A 16,016-nucleotide genomic window follows, 5' to 3' on the forward strand; every position below is an offset into this window, starting at 1 on the left:
AAAAAAAGGAAGAAATCTATGGCTCCCTACTTGACACTTTCTCCCATAATTTTCTGGGATTTGGTAGTACAGTATTCCAGCTACTGGACATTACTTCTTGCTTATTACTCTTGTTTACATTTGATCTCTCTTATCTTTCAGACTGATACTTGTCTCTTAAGAATCCACTACCTTTTTTTTTTTTAAACTCTTATACTTAATTGGCTTCTGTAATCTTTAGAACATAAGAACAGCCCTGCTGGAGCCCAAGGCCCATCTAGTCCAGCATCCTGTTTCACACAGTGGCCCACCAGATGCCCCTGAGAAGCCCGCAGGCAGGAGTAGAGGGCATGCCCTCTCTCCTGCTGTTACTCCCCTGCAACTGGAACTCAGGGGCATCCTGCCTTTGAGGCTAGAGGTGGTCTATAGCCCTCCAACTAGTAGCCGATGTTAGACCTCTTCTCCAGATCTATCTATCCAGATGTGTTCCTTATTACTTTTGGCCATCATGTTTGTTATGCTGCTAAAATGCCATAGAGTTTAAGTTGGAAGCGACCTTGGGCTTCTAATCCAATCCCCTGCTCATTTCAGGAAACTGCTGCAGTATCCCTGACAGATGACCATGCAGCCTCTGCTTGAAAACTGTCACACACAGCTCTTACAGTTAGGAAATTATCCCTTGTAATTTCAACACACTGGTTCTAGTACTGCCCTCAGGGGAAATATAAGTCCACTCTCTCCAATATATAGAGCTTCAGAAATGTGGAGATAGCTATCCTAACTGTCCCATTGTCTTTCTCTCCCATCCCCTTTCAGGCCAAGCATATCTCCTTCAACTATTACACATAGAACTTAGTTTTAAAAGGCCATACCATCTTCTTTGCTCTTCTATGAATCCATTCCAGTTCATTAGTGTCCTTTAAAAAAATATTTTTAAGATGCTTTTATTAGTAATATAAGTAAAAACAGATATGTTATATCTCTGAAATTTCAACAAAAATACAAGTTTACAAACAAGATCTTATTCATCCAAGAAAAAACCTGTTCATAAGAAAGATACAAAAGTAGTGATAGTTTATATAAGGAGTAAAAGATATGTAATTAACTAGCCACACAAAATCTAAATCTAGGTATCCATGTAGAATTTTGGGCCTCCTGGGGAACCAGCTGTACAAAGAGAGGAGAACCAACCCTTCCACATAGGTAAACACCCATTGTGATCTGCAGTAAAAAAAAAAAAAAAACCTATCACAAACATTAAACTATATTTTTTATTCTTTAGAGAGAATATAAATTTCCCCACTGCCAATTCATCTTTCATCTGATTGAAGTCATATGTGAATGGAAAGAAAAGTTTAAAAAGAGAGAGAGAAGGAAGGGGGGGGGAATCTTAAAGCTATTCAGAAACTTTCAAAATCCCAAGTCTAATGAATCTGATGAAAAAAGGTAAATTTTAAAGGTTTTACCATGCTAAATAATTTTCTAAATAAACTGAGAGATATTAAAAGGTCAAGGATCTTTTTCGTCCCAGCTTCTCTCTGAACAGCAAATAAAGGTTCCATACAGAGTAATGAATGATTTATGCAGTGAATATAAGTTCCTTTAATTATGTTGTTCGTTGAGTTGATGGGCGAATGGAATCCTAAGTAATTGAAAAAGAATCTGAAAGTCAGGGGGGGGGGACGACCCAGAGATGTTCAATATCACTAGAAATCCTTATTCTGATAAGACAAGGACATTGAAAAGCTCCTGTTAAAAGCTATAAATTCACATACATCTATCTCAATGCTCTAAGTAGCAGATGGAGAAATTCATAAATTCAATGCTGTTTGTAAAAGCTCTAAAATAGGTATGTAGTGTTCATAGTTCCATCAGAGTAAAACATAAAGTGAAACATAAGCTGGATAGAATAAGTATCCAACTCTGTGCCATAACGATACCGCAAAAATCTTAAGCAGATCACATTAATAATTTCATATTGGCTCTCCTCTCCATAACCAATCTCAGTGGGAGGTCCAAAAATAATAGGAACACAACAAAAGAAACAACAATGAAAAGAATCATATTGAAATCTATAAGCTCAGAAGGTATTATCTATAGGAATGTCACTAAAAACAAACAAAGGAAATAACTACAGAAATGAGTATCTGACAATAATTTTTTTAAAAAGAAAATGGATTTTGAACCTCCCATCCAAATCTCTAGTTAGGCTTAGGAAAGAAAAGAGTTGCTTGTTAAGAGGAAGAGACTGATCAGCAAAGACCTGAAGCTTAAATATTGTAAATGTAAAAGCCATTCTCATTGAATTCTCATCCCATGCAGCTGAAGTGCAAAACGCTGGGGTACATTTTGGGGGATGCAAAGCCTATACAAAAGGGACGGGCTCCACTTGAACCAAAATGGAATCAGATTGCTGGTGCTAAAAATCAAAAAGGTTGCAGAGCAGTTTTTAAAATGATGCCTGGGGATTGCCGGCGGGAACATGGTGGCATCTGCTTTGGCTGGCAAAATCCCTTAAGGTGTGAGGGTGAACATGCTTAGGATAAACCAGAAGGGGACACAGTAGAGCCAGGAGCAAAAGGAAACACAAGACAGCTTGCCAAATAGGTCAAATGATGGTAAGGGGGATAGTACACATCAACACCAAGTGAGGGAGCTGGCATATAGGTGTCTGTATACTAATTCCAGAAGCCTCCGAGTCAAGATGGGTGAGCTGGAGTACTTGGTTACTAATGAAAAAAACCTGGTGGAATGGTGAGAACCAGTGGGACACAATTATTCCTGAATATAAACTCTATAGAATGGACAGGGAGGGGAGGGTTGGGGGAGGAGTGGCACTGTATATCAAAGAAGGGATAGATTCCAATACGCTAGAAAATCTAGGTGGACCAGAGTCCTCCACAGAATCATTATGGGTAACATTATGAGGACTGAAAGGAAATGTGTTACTTAGGGATGTGCTATCGCTCTCCAGATCCAAGCAGTGAGAGTAACCTGCAGTTGGAGAAACAAATGAGAGGTGTCAGAGAGAGACAGGGCAGTAATAATGGGTGACTTCAACTACCCACACATAGACTAGGTAAACTCACATTCAGGTAATCAGAGAGTCCACATTTCTAGATGTGCTAAATGACTGTGCCTTAGAACAGTTAGTTACGGAACCAACCAGAGAAATGGCGACTTTGGATTTTATCCTGTGTGGTGCCCAGGACCTGGTGCTAGATGGCAGAGTTGCAGAACCATTGGGTTGCAGTGACCATAGTGTGATCCAATTCAGCATATGTGAGTAGAGAATTGTCAAGGAAGTCCAACACAGATGCGTTGGACTTCAGAAGAGGAAACCTCTCAAAAATGAGGGGACTGTTAAGAAGGAAGTTATTTATTTATTTGATTTCTATACCGCCCTTCCAAAAATGGCTCAGGGTGGTTTACACAGAGAAATAACAAACAAATAAGATGGATCCCAAAGGGCTCACAATCTAAAAAGAAAAATAAGATAGACACCAGCAACAAAAGCTGAAAGTGAAAGTCAGGAAGGGTCAAATCATTCCATAAAGAATTGAACTTATTTAAAACCACAGTACAAGAAGCACAGAATGTATACCAAGATGGAGGAAAGGTAACACCAAGTTCAGGAGGATGCCAGCATGGCTAACAGGTAGAGTCAGGGAAGCTATAAAAAGGAAGAAGACTTCCTTCAGAAAGTGGAAGTTGTCCCCAGACCCCGGCCCCAAAAGACACAGAGACATAAAATTGGGTAAAGGGCCACAACTTTATTAAACTCTGAGGCATAGTGGACTGTAACAAGGTGGATTAATCACCCCCAACCAACAGTGTGGTCCTAACAAGGCCGGGTTAGGACTCCGTCGTCCTTCCCCGCACCTGCTAGGGCGACACACCCTGGCTCAGGAAACAGGCAGGTAAAATCTGTCTGCTTCCTTCAAAGCCAACCCCTTTATGAAGATACTTCTAGGGCTTTACCCACCCCGGATTACTCAGCCCAAGGGCTGGCAAAGTCCTAAAGCCGATTTCATGGCCCATCATTCTCCCTGGAGAAACCACAAGGGAGCAATTGACCAATCCACCTTCAAAACTATCCAAAGGTGATCACCGATGTTATATCCCTGAAATTAATACCCAGCCCACACTGTTCCCGCCACACAGGGAGGTTAGCCTAGCTTGACTTCCCTGCCTCATACCTCTCCAAAAATCCAACAAGCCCCCTCCAAATGTTTTGGATATACAAATCACAACCCGTTTCAGACAAATGAACCCCATCCGGGCAAAAAGGTTTGGGGGAACAGGCAGAAAGCCCAGGTTGAGGCAACACCACCCCCACCCCGTCCACTGCCACCAATCCACCAATTGCAGCAGAGGTCTTGTGTCGGGCTCTTTCAATGCCCCAAACACTCCACACACCCCTCCATACCCTGTGTTGCAGAGGATGCAAATGCCAGGAAGCCAGCCCTTCAAGACCGAAAAATCGGAGGAGGCTTGCTGAATAAGCAAGAGCCCGGTCCGCTTGCCGAGATCATTTTCACCTAAATGGATAACAATTACATCGGGGCTAGGGAACCTAGCTATATGATCCCAAATGGCAGGGAGCAACTGGCTCCATACCATACCCCTCATACCCAACCAATAAACTGATGTGTGTTTCCCCAAGCCAAGCTGGGTGCCCCACTGCGAGGTGCTGGCTCTCTTAAACGCCCAAAAGACCAACGAATGGCTGCAAACAAGGACCCGCACTGGAGCCACTGCCCCACCAGCACCTGCCAAGAAAACAAAATGTAAACGATGGCAATTACCATTTTGCAACTAGTGCACATAGAGCCTCATCGCAGTGGATTTCCACCGCCCAATCTGCTGAAACACATCCTCCTGCATCCCCTGTGTGTAGCTGTGGTGGTGGCCCCAATCTGGCAGGAATGTAGAGTGAGCCCCCCCCCCCCCCGCCCCGGTCAGGACTCCCGCCATTGCCAAGGCCTTCCAGATAACCACCAGGAACTGATACTGGGTCAGGGGGTCCTTAGCTCTCATGCATAAAAAGGCATCCACCTATGACGGGTCCCAGCCTCACATAGAGCCTCAGGGCCGCCACCGGGTAAAGCATAGGATCGCTGGCTGCAGTCAGCCGGACGACCTGGCCCCTACCCCTCTGGTCTGTCTTGGAACAGTGTAGCAAAAGCTGCGCTTCCCCAACCACCAATGACAAATCAGCAAGCTGTAAGCAGTGGTCTCTAGGGGAATGCCATGGCAGAAGCTCTGATGGCTGAAAGGCCCCCCAAAATGCAACCAACACGGCTGCTCGAAAAAGGAGAACCTCCCATGGTGACCTGCAACAGCTCTGCAAGTGCCTGACCAGTATCGCCACCAAATCAAGGGTGACTGGCAGCCTACTGTCCCTAGCTAGAGGGAGTCCCCTGGACCAACTCTCCAACATCCTCCTCACCCTGAGGTCACGAGAACGATCCAGCACCCCCTTGGCTTTCGCCTTGAAGGACAACGCTGCCATATAGCCACCTAATGTGGATACAGCACGTCCCACCCTATGCAAATGGACCAAAAACTGCAATAAATGGACTACCGGCACAGGCCAATCTTCTTCTAAGCTCTCCAATTTCTGGAAGCTAGAGAAGGACCCTATCCTAGCGCATAACTCCCCCTAGTGCCAGGCGCCAATGAAGCGGTTATGGCCCGCTGGGCCTCTACCTGCCAAGATGCCACAGAAAGGCAGGCATGGGATCCGGGTGCAGTGCTGACTCGGGCACTAACTCCCTGAACCTGTCCACCTGAAAGCAAGACAGGGCATCAGCAATGTCATTCCGTATCCCAGGAATGTGGCACGCCAAAAACAAGATGTTGGCCCTAAGGCACTGCAGTACAAAAACCCTCATTAACTCCATAACTCTCCAAGAGCAGGAGGTTTGAGAGTTGACTACCTGGACCACCGCATGGTTATCACACCAGAACCGGACCGTAGAGTTAGCGAACTCCTCGGTCCAGAGGTGCACCGCCACCACAATGGGGAAAAACTCTAGGAAGGTCAAGTCCCTCATGACCCCTCGCTGCGCCCAATCAGTGGGCCAGCGTGCCGCGCACCAATGACCCTTAAAGTACACCTGAAACCGACACCACCCATGGCGTCTGGGTGCACCTGCAGGTCGGCCTCAAGGAGCAGCTCGCTGTTAAATCCCAACAGAAAGGATTCCCAGACAGCCAGGTCTGCCCTAACAACCTCTGTGATGCGTACCCTGTGGTGAGGAGCATGGAGTCCTAACATAAGGTCACAGATGCGTCTCAAGAAGGCCCTTCCGGGCGCTACAACCCTACAAGTGAAGTTGAGGTGCCCCGCCACCACCTGAAGCGCCCTCTACGTGGCCTTGCGGCCACGCTCAAAAACTCTAACTAGGTCCAGCAGGACCCCCAACTTTGCCTGCAGCAAGCTAGAGCAACCAGTCAGGGTATAAAGTTCAATTCCCAAAAAGGAAAGCCGCATGATCAGCCCCTCAGTTTTCCCTTTGGCCAAGGGAACACTTAGGTCCCGGGCCAACTCCATAAAGCAACGCAGCAGGTGTTGGCATTCCAGAGAATTGCCCCTTCCTGCAAAAAGAAAATTATTGAAATAATGAGCTGTGAATACTAAGCCCATCCTCCGCCTCACTGCCCATTCCAAAAAGGTGCTAAATTTATTTATTATTTATTTATTTGATTTATATACCGCCCTTCCAAAAAATGGCTCAGGGCGGTTTACAGTTAAAACAAACTTGTAAAACAATGAAAAGCTAAAACAAATTAAAAACAATAACACAACAATTAGCAATTTAAAAACATTTTAAAACAAGAATTAAACATTGTCCCCAGACCCCAGCTCAAGAAGACACGTAGACTTAATATGGATGAAAAGGGCCACAACTTTATTAACTATTACACAGGCATGGCAGACTGGAACACCAGGTGATTAATCACCCTTAGAGTACAGTGTGGGCCAATAGAAGCAGGTCAGAACTCTGAAGTCCTACCCATCACCCTACTGGGCGACACACCCTGGCTCGGGAATGGGCAGGTACGCCCCACTCAATTCCTTCAAAGCCAACTCCCCCTTCTGTAAGAGAGGATCTGGATACTTCTAGGCATTCGTCCACCCCGGACCGCACAGCCCAAAGGTTGGATAAGTCCTGAAGCAGGTTTCATGGCAATCATTTTCCCCGTGCTGCACAGGTCACAAAGGAGCGATTAACCAATCACCCTTTTACATATCCAAGGGTGCTCACCAATATTCTAACCCTCAAATTGCCACCCCGCCCGCACTGTTACTGCCATTGTGGCCGACCTAACTCTAACTACGCACCCAGAACACAGAACGGAGTAGGCGAAAAAAACCCCAACAGTGGCCAATGCGTTGGGAGCAAAAAATTGGCCTCAAAGGCTTCACATGAAAGGCCTCAAAGGCTTCACATGAAATAGAGCAGCTCATTGGCAGTGCATGGTTGAAATAAAACTGGCCTGCATAGACAAAGCCCAAGAAATCAAAATCCAAAGGATCGACAGGGAGCAGGCGGAAGGCAGACTCGATATCACATTTTGCCAATAATGCCCCAACCCCGTGGTTCCTAACCAACCGGACCGCTGCATCAAAAGAAGTGTAGCACACTGAGCAGAGCGCATCCGGGATTCCGTCATTGACGAATGAACCCCTGGGATGTGACAAATGGTGAATCAAACAGAACTCCTCTGGCACCTTCTTGGGCACCACACCCAGGGGAGAAATCCACAACTCCAAGAAAGGGGGGCAGTCAAACGGCCCCATCACTCTACCGGTCTCTACCTCCTTATTAATCTTTTTAAAGACCACAGCCTCCATCTCCAGAATGGATTTAAGGTTGCAGGACATAACCGGTACTTGGCGTGACCCGGAGGGAATCCGGAAACCTTCCCTAAAACCCGAAATTAAATAAAGAGCAGCCTCCCTATCCAGATAATCCAACAACATGTGCTCCAGGACCTCAAGCCTGATTGGGCTGGGGCCCTTTTCCCGTAGGGGGTGGGGGAGGACGCCCTTTTTTACTGCCGTTTCCCCTGAACTTTGATCCCGCCCCCTGGCCTTGGCCCTGGGGCAGGCGGAGCTTGGGTGTTTTGCACCACAAAGCCCACATGTGTGTCTGAAGGGGAACGCTGGCCTGGAGCAACAGCCCCCATTATCATACTCCCAGCAGACCAAGTGGGGTTGAACCCACTGCTGGCCCGCCGCCATAGTCGGTGAAGCCGCGTGCGGCCTAGAGAGCAAGTGTCCACAGTCTGATCGATTGCCATCAACGGGATGGGAAGGCGACGTAATCACTAGCCCCAGCTCTTGTAAAGGCGTGTCCCATGGAAGGGTGAGGTCTAGCACTGCACGCATTCAGAAACTATCATCATACCTAATCCATGCCAAGCCGGCAAAATCTGAGACAGCCCGGTGGATAATGTCCATATATTTTAGAAGAGCAGGCCCTCTGGCAGGCTAAGCCTGCAGTAGCACCCCCATATAGATTGTGAAACCAGAAAGCCAGTTATTCCAAGTCTTCTTGACTGGCTTACGCTTTGTGGCCTCATGCTCCTTGCATGACTCACCTTCTTTGTGTTTCACCTCTGGCTCCCTGAAAAACAAACTGAATATATCCACATACTCGCCCTTTAGAATCTTTTCCCTGGTGGCCGGGAGCAAGTGGTCCCCTAAGGGCAACCCCATTGCACCGTAGGGGGCATGTTGCGGTGAAGGCAAAATCCCCATGGGGTAAAATCCTGAACTGCCAGCCGCACCTGCGGTTGCTGCTTGTAAGGCACCCGAGCCGGCAACAGGGGAACCCAAGGGGAATCTATTACCTAACCAAACTTGCTCAGCAACCCCATGGGGGCCTGCCAAGCCGCCCGGAACCTCTAATGTGATACCTGAACCCCATGCCTGTGTGTACGGAGTCCAGAACGAGGCGGGACCCCATCCCCCCATGGCTGGTATTGGCCAGGGCAAAGAAGACCACTGGCCGGTATTGCCGGGCGGTGTAGGTGCGGCCGGCTCACCTGGGGCTACTGGCACTGATGAATCCGAAGGCGGAGGCACTGATGGATCTGAAGGCACTGGCAACACTAGAGCCGCAGGCAAAGGGACCATTGGGACCGGAGCACTGGGAACCACCGTTCTAGGGTCCTCTGGATCTGCAGGAACAACAGGGCCAGATGGGCCCTCACCTTTCTCCAGTGCTTCCAACCTGTCGGAAATAGATTTTAATAACGGAGACCTGGCAACCCCACGTGTGCGCCGAGCAACCTTCCTAGGGGCCCCAGACGGGTCGGCAACCTGGTCGGAGGGTGTGGCCTTGGCCTTTCCCAAAGTCTCCATTCGGCTAATTAAACCACAAATAAGGGCCATTTCTTCATCCTCCTCGTCCGATGGGGGGGGGGAAGGCTGCTTGGGCTGCTGGACAGGCCGCCCCCTAGTCTTTTCTTTAGTTTTTCTGGGCATCTGACTCAGGAAAATAACCCTGAAATAAAGAGAAAATACCCTACAGGGCAGAGGCCCAGCAACAAGCAAAGGGGCCTCCTGATATGGAATCCCAAACCACTCTCAATAATGCAAACGGCTTCCAGCCACTAGGGGGCCGATGGCCAATCTGCTGAGCAGGCCCGACTGGGCTGACCTATCCCCAAAGGTGAAAGGGGGGGCCCTCGTGGCACATGCCGCCAACCAGGCTCACCCAGCTGCAAACCCAATTCTCCCGCCCAGCTGCCAGTACCCCCAATGCCCCTACTGGGGCCGAACCCCTGACCGAAGCCTGAAAACGCCGCTGTGACCTCCGCTCGGCCGCCAAATAAAGGGGCGAAGCCCACAGAGGTCCTGCTGCAGCCAGTGCTGCCAAAAGCCAAGGCCCCACCGCTGTTGCCGTCTCCGTCACCCTAAAGGCTGGCCCAACGATCGCCACTGCCGCAAGATGCTCACCGCCCACCCAGGCCTCGCTGTAATGTAGGAGCTTCGTCAGGAAGCTCCTACACCAACGGATGCTGAGCCCAGACTGAGAGCCCGGGGCGAGGACCAAACAGCAAACGGTCCCAAGCCCCGCCCCCAGTCTACCCCCAGGCCAATCAGAACACTTTTTGGGCCTTGTGCAGAGCAAGGCTGGGACAAACTCCCTCCCCTCTGCACAAGGCCAAGGGGAGGGGCATTCCGCCCAAATAAAGAGGACAGGAAGGAACATAAACTGGCAAAAGAAATGCAAGGACACAATAAGAGATGCAAAGAGAGGAGCATTAGAAGTGTCAATGGCTAGAAGTGTTTCAATAACAAAAACTTTTTCAAATATATCAGAAGTAGAAAACCTGCCAGGGAGGCAGTTGGACCCTTAGATGATTAGGGTGTGAAAGGGATTATTAAGGAGGATAAGAAGATTTTAGAGAAGCTGAATGAGTTATTTGCATTTGTCTTCATGGCAGAAGATACTAACCATATACCCTCTCCAGAATTGACCAGTGAAGTGGCCAAATTTGCAGATGACACTAAACTACTTAGGGTATTGAAATCCACAACGGATTGTGAGGAACTCCAAAAAGATCTCTCCAAAGTGGGGGACTGGGTGACAAAATGGCAAATGCAGTTCAGTGTAAGCAAGTGTAAAGTGATGCACATTGGGGCAAAAAACACCAACTTTTCATATACGCTGATGTGATATGAGCTGTCGGTGACTGACCAGGAGAGAGATCTTGGGGTCCTGGTGCACAGCTCATTGAAAGTGTCTTCTCAGTGCATGGCAGCTGTGAAAAAAGCTAATTCCATGCTAAGAACCATTAAGTGGGGGATTGAAAATAAAAATGCTAATATTATAATGCCCTTATAAAAATCTGTGGTGCGGCCACATCTAGAGTACTGCATACAGCTTTGGTCACCGTTTCTTAAGAAGAATATTGTAGAACTGGAAAAGGTGAAGAAGAGGGCAACCAAAATGATCAGGGGCCTGGAGCACCTGCCTTATGAGGCTAGGCTACAGCATCTGGGGCTCTTTACCTTGGAAAAGAGGTGACTAAGGGGAGACATGATCAAAGTGTATAAAATTATGCATGGAGTGAAGAGGGAGTAGACCGAGAGAAATTTTTCTCCCCTCTCTCTCTCTCACAGCACTAGAACCAGAGGTCACCCCATGAAACTGAAGGTTCAGAAATTTAGGACCAACAAGTGGAAGTACTTTTTCACACAGCACATAATTAATCTATGGAATTCCTTACCATGGGATGTGGTGATGGCCACCAGCTTGGATGGCTTTGGCTTAGAAAGATTCATGGAGAACAGGTCTATCAATGGCTACTAGTCTGGTGGCTGTGGGCCATCTCCAGCCTCAGAGGCATGATGCCTCTCAATACCAGTTGCAGGGGAGCAACAGCAAGAGAGAGGGCATGCACATACCTCTTGCCTGTGGGCTCCCCAGAAGCATCTGGTGGGCCACTGTGTGAAACAGGATGCTGGACTAGATGGGCCTTGTGCCTGATCCAGCAGGGCTGTTCTTATGTTCTTAAAGTCCCACAGTGAGTTTCATGACTGAATGGGGAACACAAGTCCCCCAGTCCTAGTCTTGACACTCTAATCACTACACCACAGTTTCTCAACTGTGTGCATAGGACACAGGAGAAATGTGATGCAGGAAAAAAGGAGATTTATGTTTAGCCGTGAAGCAAACTACACTTGATCTTAGCCATAAGGCCGAGCAGCAAACTAGTGGGGAGGAGAGTGTTGGATACCTTTTAAGAGAGCATGAAAGGGTTTCATTATCAAATGTGGGGAGGCTGTGGGCCTGAACCCTGGATCTTTTAAGTACTTAAAAGCAACACCTTTGTATGGGAGAGAGGAAGAGTGGTAGGATTTTCCATGCAAAATCTGGTATTGGCAAGTATGTTCAGAATTTCTGTAGAAAATAAAAGATCAATCTTCCCTTGAGTGCATTTTAGTCTAAAAAGTAGTGAGTCCAGCTAATTTAAGTGGGGACGGGGGAGAAAGGAATGAAAGAGCAGAGAAGAGGAGAAAGACAGAAGGTAGTGTGAGGCTGGGCTCTAGGCTTTGTGTGGTTCACCAGAAATGCATCAGAATCTAATCTGGCCCACCACCAAATTTGAGTTCGTCACCCCCTGGCATAGAGCGAAAATCCAAGCCCCAAAATTTTTTATGGGGGGGTCTTTTATAGGGGGGAATTCCTGTTACACCCCCTTTGATTTCCTGGTGGATTTGCCCCTGGCTGTTCCCCAATAGCTTTGCTAAACTCACAGACAATCATTTGCATAACTGTGGACTATATAAGCATTATCACTATACTGTGTCTGCCTTAAGCACACAGAGGCTTTGTTCTCAGGAAGGTCCCAAGTCTTGATGTGCATGCAGCTTGGAATTCAATAGCTAACCCTGAAAAAGAACCCATCGAATAAAAGAAATAGGGAATTTTTCTTTATGTAACTGCAATTCAGTTGTATTGCCAACAAGGCATTAGTAGGATTAGTAGGAAATCATTGCAAATATAAGGAGGAGGAGCTTGGATTTCAGACTGGTGAGAGTTTTACAGGGTTAGGGAGCTACATTTGGAGTCTGCTCTGGACATGCTGTTTTCTTGCCAGCTCTCCAGGGATAATTTGCAGAGCACTTCAAATTTCCCGTAATAGGCATCATTATATTTCTTCCTTCAATGCATTTCAGAATTGTTTGGGTTCAGATTAACATATGCAATAAAATCGGATGCAGTTCTGAGAAAGTGGGATTTGTTTGCTTCCTGTTTTGAAGAAAGAAAGAAAAAGAAAAATTCACTGGCGTTGTGGGCAAAAAACAGGAAGCAGCTTCATTCGATTATACTGAGCATGCACCAATATGTTTGAGCATGCTCAGTAGCACAGAAAAGGAAATTTCACGAGCAAGTTGCAGGCCGAAGAGCGCAATGATTTTGAGCCTTCTTCTCCAGCCGGGTCGCTGTTTGGTCCTCTCAGCGGTCCCTGCCAGTAAGTGGATGCTGGTGGCTGAAGGCAAGATTGCTGCTAGCAGTGTGAATGTTCCGCTTCGGGCTTGTCCTGTTCCCACTCCTAAGCGGGTCTGCTGAAGTGGGGAAGTGTGCCTAGCCGACCGCCTGGCGATTTTGTTGGGGAGCTCGCGGTGAAACGGGACGAAGCGAGAATCGGTTTTGATAGCATAGTTCCACAGAACAGCTAAGCTGGGGAAGCGAGCGAGGGAGGGGGAGGACGATGCCAACAAGGGTGATTCCTAGCGTGGGTTGGGGGCTGTTGTTCTCCTACCCTGTCAAACACCTTCCCCCCTGATGTCACGATTTAAGGGTGAAATTGTAGCTGGCCCCCTCCTGGCCCCGCTCTGCGGTTCAGGGCTCTTCCAGTAGGGGTGAGCTGCGACCTTGCCTAAAGTCACCGCCTTTCAAAGCTTTCTGAGGCTTTGCCGGTGACCTGATGGGAGGAAAGGTGGCAACTCAAAACTGTTCATATCTGTGAGAGTATTAACATGAACATCTTCATTTTATCTGTGTTTCTAAACAGTAGTTTATTTTTCTCTATGTACCACCCTTTGTACTTCTGGGGGGCCCTGGTAGTGAACAACAAACTAATTAAAACAAAAAGCTTAATTAGAAATACAACTAAACTTGAACAAACAAAACTATTATATAGTAAAAAAATATAAACTAGAAGACCCGGTGCAGATTCAGAACATCTGCCCCTCCCCGCCTCTCTGACGCCCACCCGGCCTGCTCTCCCCCACCCGTTTCTGACCGGCTTTCAAACCGGCCTGTCCCCCCCCCCTTCTGCCACCACCTCCTCACCCTGGTGGCCAGGCCTGCTGCTGCCTCCTCGCTGCTGCTGCCTCCCCACCAGGGCCAGGCCCGCCACCGCCACCTCCCCACCGCGACCGAGCCACTGCCACCTCCCCGCCGCCACTGCCGGCCCCACTGCTGCTGGGCTTGTCACCGCCGCCGCTGCCATCTCCCCGCCCAGCTGAGCCCACCGCCGCTGCCTGCCCAACTTGACTGGGCCCATGGCCACCTCTCCTGCTTCTCGCTGCCATGAGTCCAGCAAACAGCAGCCAACCAGCGGCCAGCCAATCAGGTGCCTTGCCACATGGCTGGTGGCTGGCTAAGAGAATTTCTGCGCTCTCTTCCCTCGGGCATCTCTGATGCCTGCCCAGCCTGCTCCCCCCCCCCCCGTTTCTGGCCAGCTTTCAAGCCGGCCCGGCCCCTCCTCTTCTGCCGCCGCCTCCTCACCCTGGCGGCCTGGCCCACTGCTTCCTCCTCGCTGCTGCCTCCCCACTGTGGCCAGGCCTGCCGCCACCACCTCGCCACCGCAGCCGGGCCCACCATCTCCCCGCCGGTCCCGCTGCCTCTCTGCTGCGGCCAGGGCCGCCGCCGTCTCCACGTTTCCGCAGCCGGGCCTGCCACCTCAGCCACCATCTCCCCACCGCCGCAGCTGGGCTTGCTGCCGCCGCCTCCCCAACTTGGCTGGGCCCATCGCTGCCTCACCTGCTTTTCCTTACTGCCATGAGTCTGGCAAACAGCCGCCAACCAGCACACAGCCAATCAGGTGCCTCCCTCGCCAGCACTCATAGTCCAGCCACATCCCTATGCATGGCTGGTGGCTGGCTAAGAGAATCAAGTATAACTAGTAGACCCAGCGCAGATCATCTGCGCCCTCTTTCCCCAGGCGTCTGTGACGCCTGCCCGGCCCACCTGGTTTCTGGCCGGCTTTCAAGCCGGACCGGCCTCTCCCTTTCTGTCGCTGCCTCCTCACCCTGGCTGCCAGGCCTGCTTCTGCCTCCTCGCTGCTGCCTTCCCACCACAACCAGGCCTGCCGCCACCACCTCCCCGCCATGGTTGGGTCCACTGCCGTCTCCCCACCGCGGCCGGGCCTGCCACCATCTCCACAACTTGGCCGGGCCCGTCGCCGCCTCGCCTGCTTCTCCTCACTGCCATGAGTCCGGCGAACAGCACCCAACCTGCGACCAGCCAATTAGGTGCCTTGCCACATCCCTACGCATAGCTGGTGGCTGGCTGAGAATTTCTGCGACCTCTTCCCCTGGGCATATCTGATGCCCGCCCGGCCCGCACCCCCCCCCCCCCGGTTTCTGGCCAGCTTTCAAGCCAACCTGTCCGCCGCCTCCTCACCCTGGCGGCTGGGCCCACTGTTTTCTCCTCGCTGCTGCTGCCTACCTACTGCGACTGGGCCCGCCGCCACCACCTCCCCGCCACAGTTGGGCCTGCTGCTGCCATCTCCCCACTGCGGCCGGGCCGCCGCCACCTCCCCACTGCCGCTGCCAGGCGCGCCACCGCCGCCATCTCTCCGCCGTGGCCAGGCCCACCGCCGCCGCCTGCCCAACTTGGCTGGTCCTGTCACCGCATCATTGCTTCTCCTTGTTGCCATGAGTCTGGTGAACAGCAGCCAGCCGGCGCCCTTGCCACATCCCTACGCATGGCTGATGGCTGGCTAAGAGAATTTCTGCGCCCTTTTCCCACCGGCATCTCTGATGCCCGCCCAGCCAGTTCCCCCCCTCCCCGGTTTCTGGCCAGCTTTCAAGATGGCCCGGCCCCTCCCCTTCTGCTGCTGCCTCCTCACCCTGGCGGCCAGGCCCACTGCTGCCTCCCCACTGCGGCCAGGCCCGCCACGGCCAGGCCCGCCGCTGCTGCCTGCCCGCCGCCGCCTTCCTGCTGGTGCCGGGCCTGCCGCCCCCTCACCCCCACTTGGCCGGGCCTGTCACTGTCTCGCCTGCTTTTCCTCGCTGCCATGAGTCCAGTGAACAGCAGCCAACCGGCGCCCAGGCAATCAGGTGCCTCCCTCGCTGGCACGCATAGCCTTGCCACATCCCTACCCATGGCTGGTGGCTGGCTAAGAGAATTAAGTATAACTAGCCAACCTGCACAGAGCATCTGTGCTCTCTTTGGGGCCGGCTGTATCCCCCTCCCTCCCTTCTGCTCCACACTTTTGTCCCTCTTCCCCTCCCTCCCGCCCCACTCTCTCGCCCCTTCTCCTCCCTCCCCACTCTC

General features: G+C 50.5%; 2 protein-coding genes across 8 annotated transcripts in view; one reads left to right on the top strand and one right to left on the bottom strand.

Moving 5' to 3' along the window:
- LOC128340913 (translation initiation factor IF-2-like) overlaps positions 1 to 15,043 on the bottom strand; it is a 28,868-nt gene extending 13,825 nt beyond the window's left edge. Inside the window, exons 1-3 of one of the 5 annotated variants that reach the window (XR_008314082.1) lie at positions 14,767 to 15,043; positions 9,040 to 9,227; positions 852 to 896 (exon numbers count right to left, since the gene is read on the bottom strand). Coding sequence is in view for 1 of the 5 variants with exons in the window: in XM_053286768.1 (XP_053142743.1) it covers positions 852 to 896; positions 13,806 to 14,047 (287 nt within the window). In the remaining 4 variants the exon portion in view is untranslated. Of the gene's footprint in view, positions 1 to 851; positions 897 to 9,039; positions 9,228 to 9,955; positions 11,092 to 13,805; positions 14,167 to 14,498; positions 14,662 to 14,766 lie in introns of those variants that run through there. The other 4 variants (XR_008314083.1, XR_008314085.1, XR_008314084.1 and 1 more) reach the window with 4 other exon arrangements.
- SMAP1 (small ArfGAP 1) overlaps positions 12,831 to 16,016 on the top strand; it is a 169,703-nt gene continuing 166,517 nt past the window's right edge. For 2 of the 3 annotated variants that reach the window (XM_053286761.1, XM_053286763.1), the window contains exon 1: positions 12,868 to 13,005. In XM_053286761.1, coding sequence (XP_053142736.1) covers positions 12,921 to 13,005 — 85 coding nt within the window. In that variant the 5' untranslated portion in view covers positions 12,868 to 12,920. Of the gene's footprint in view, positions 13,006 to 16,016 lie in introns of all 3 variants that reach the window. The other variant, XM_053286762.1, reaches the window with a different exon arrangement.

Source organism: Hemicordylus capensis, chromosome 1, assembly GCF_027244095.1.
Source record: "Hemicordylus capensis ecotype Gifberg chromosome 1, rHemCap1.1.pri, whole genome shotgun sequence".
Taxonomy (NCBI): Eukaryota; Metazoa; Chordata; class Lepidosauria; order Squamata; family Cordylidae; genus Hemicordylus; species Hemicordylus capensis.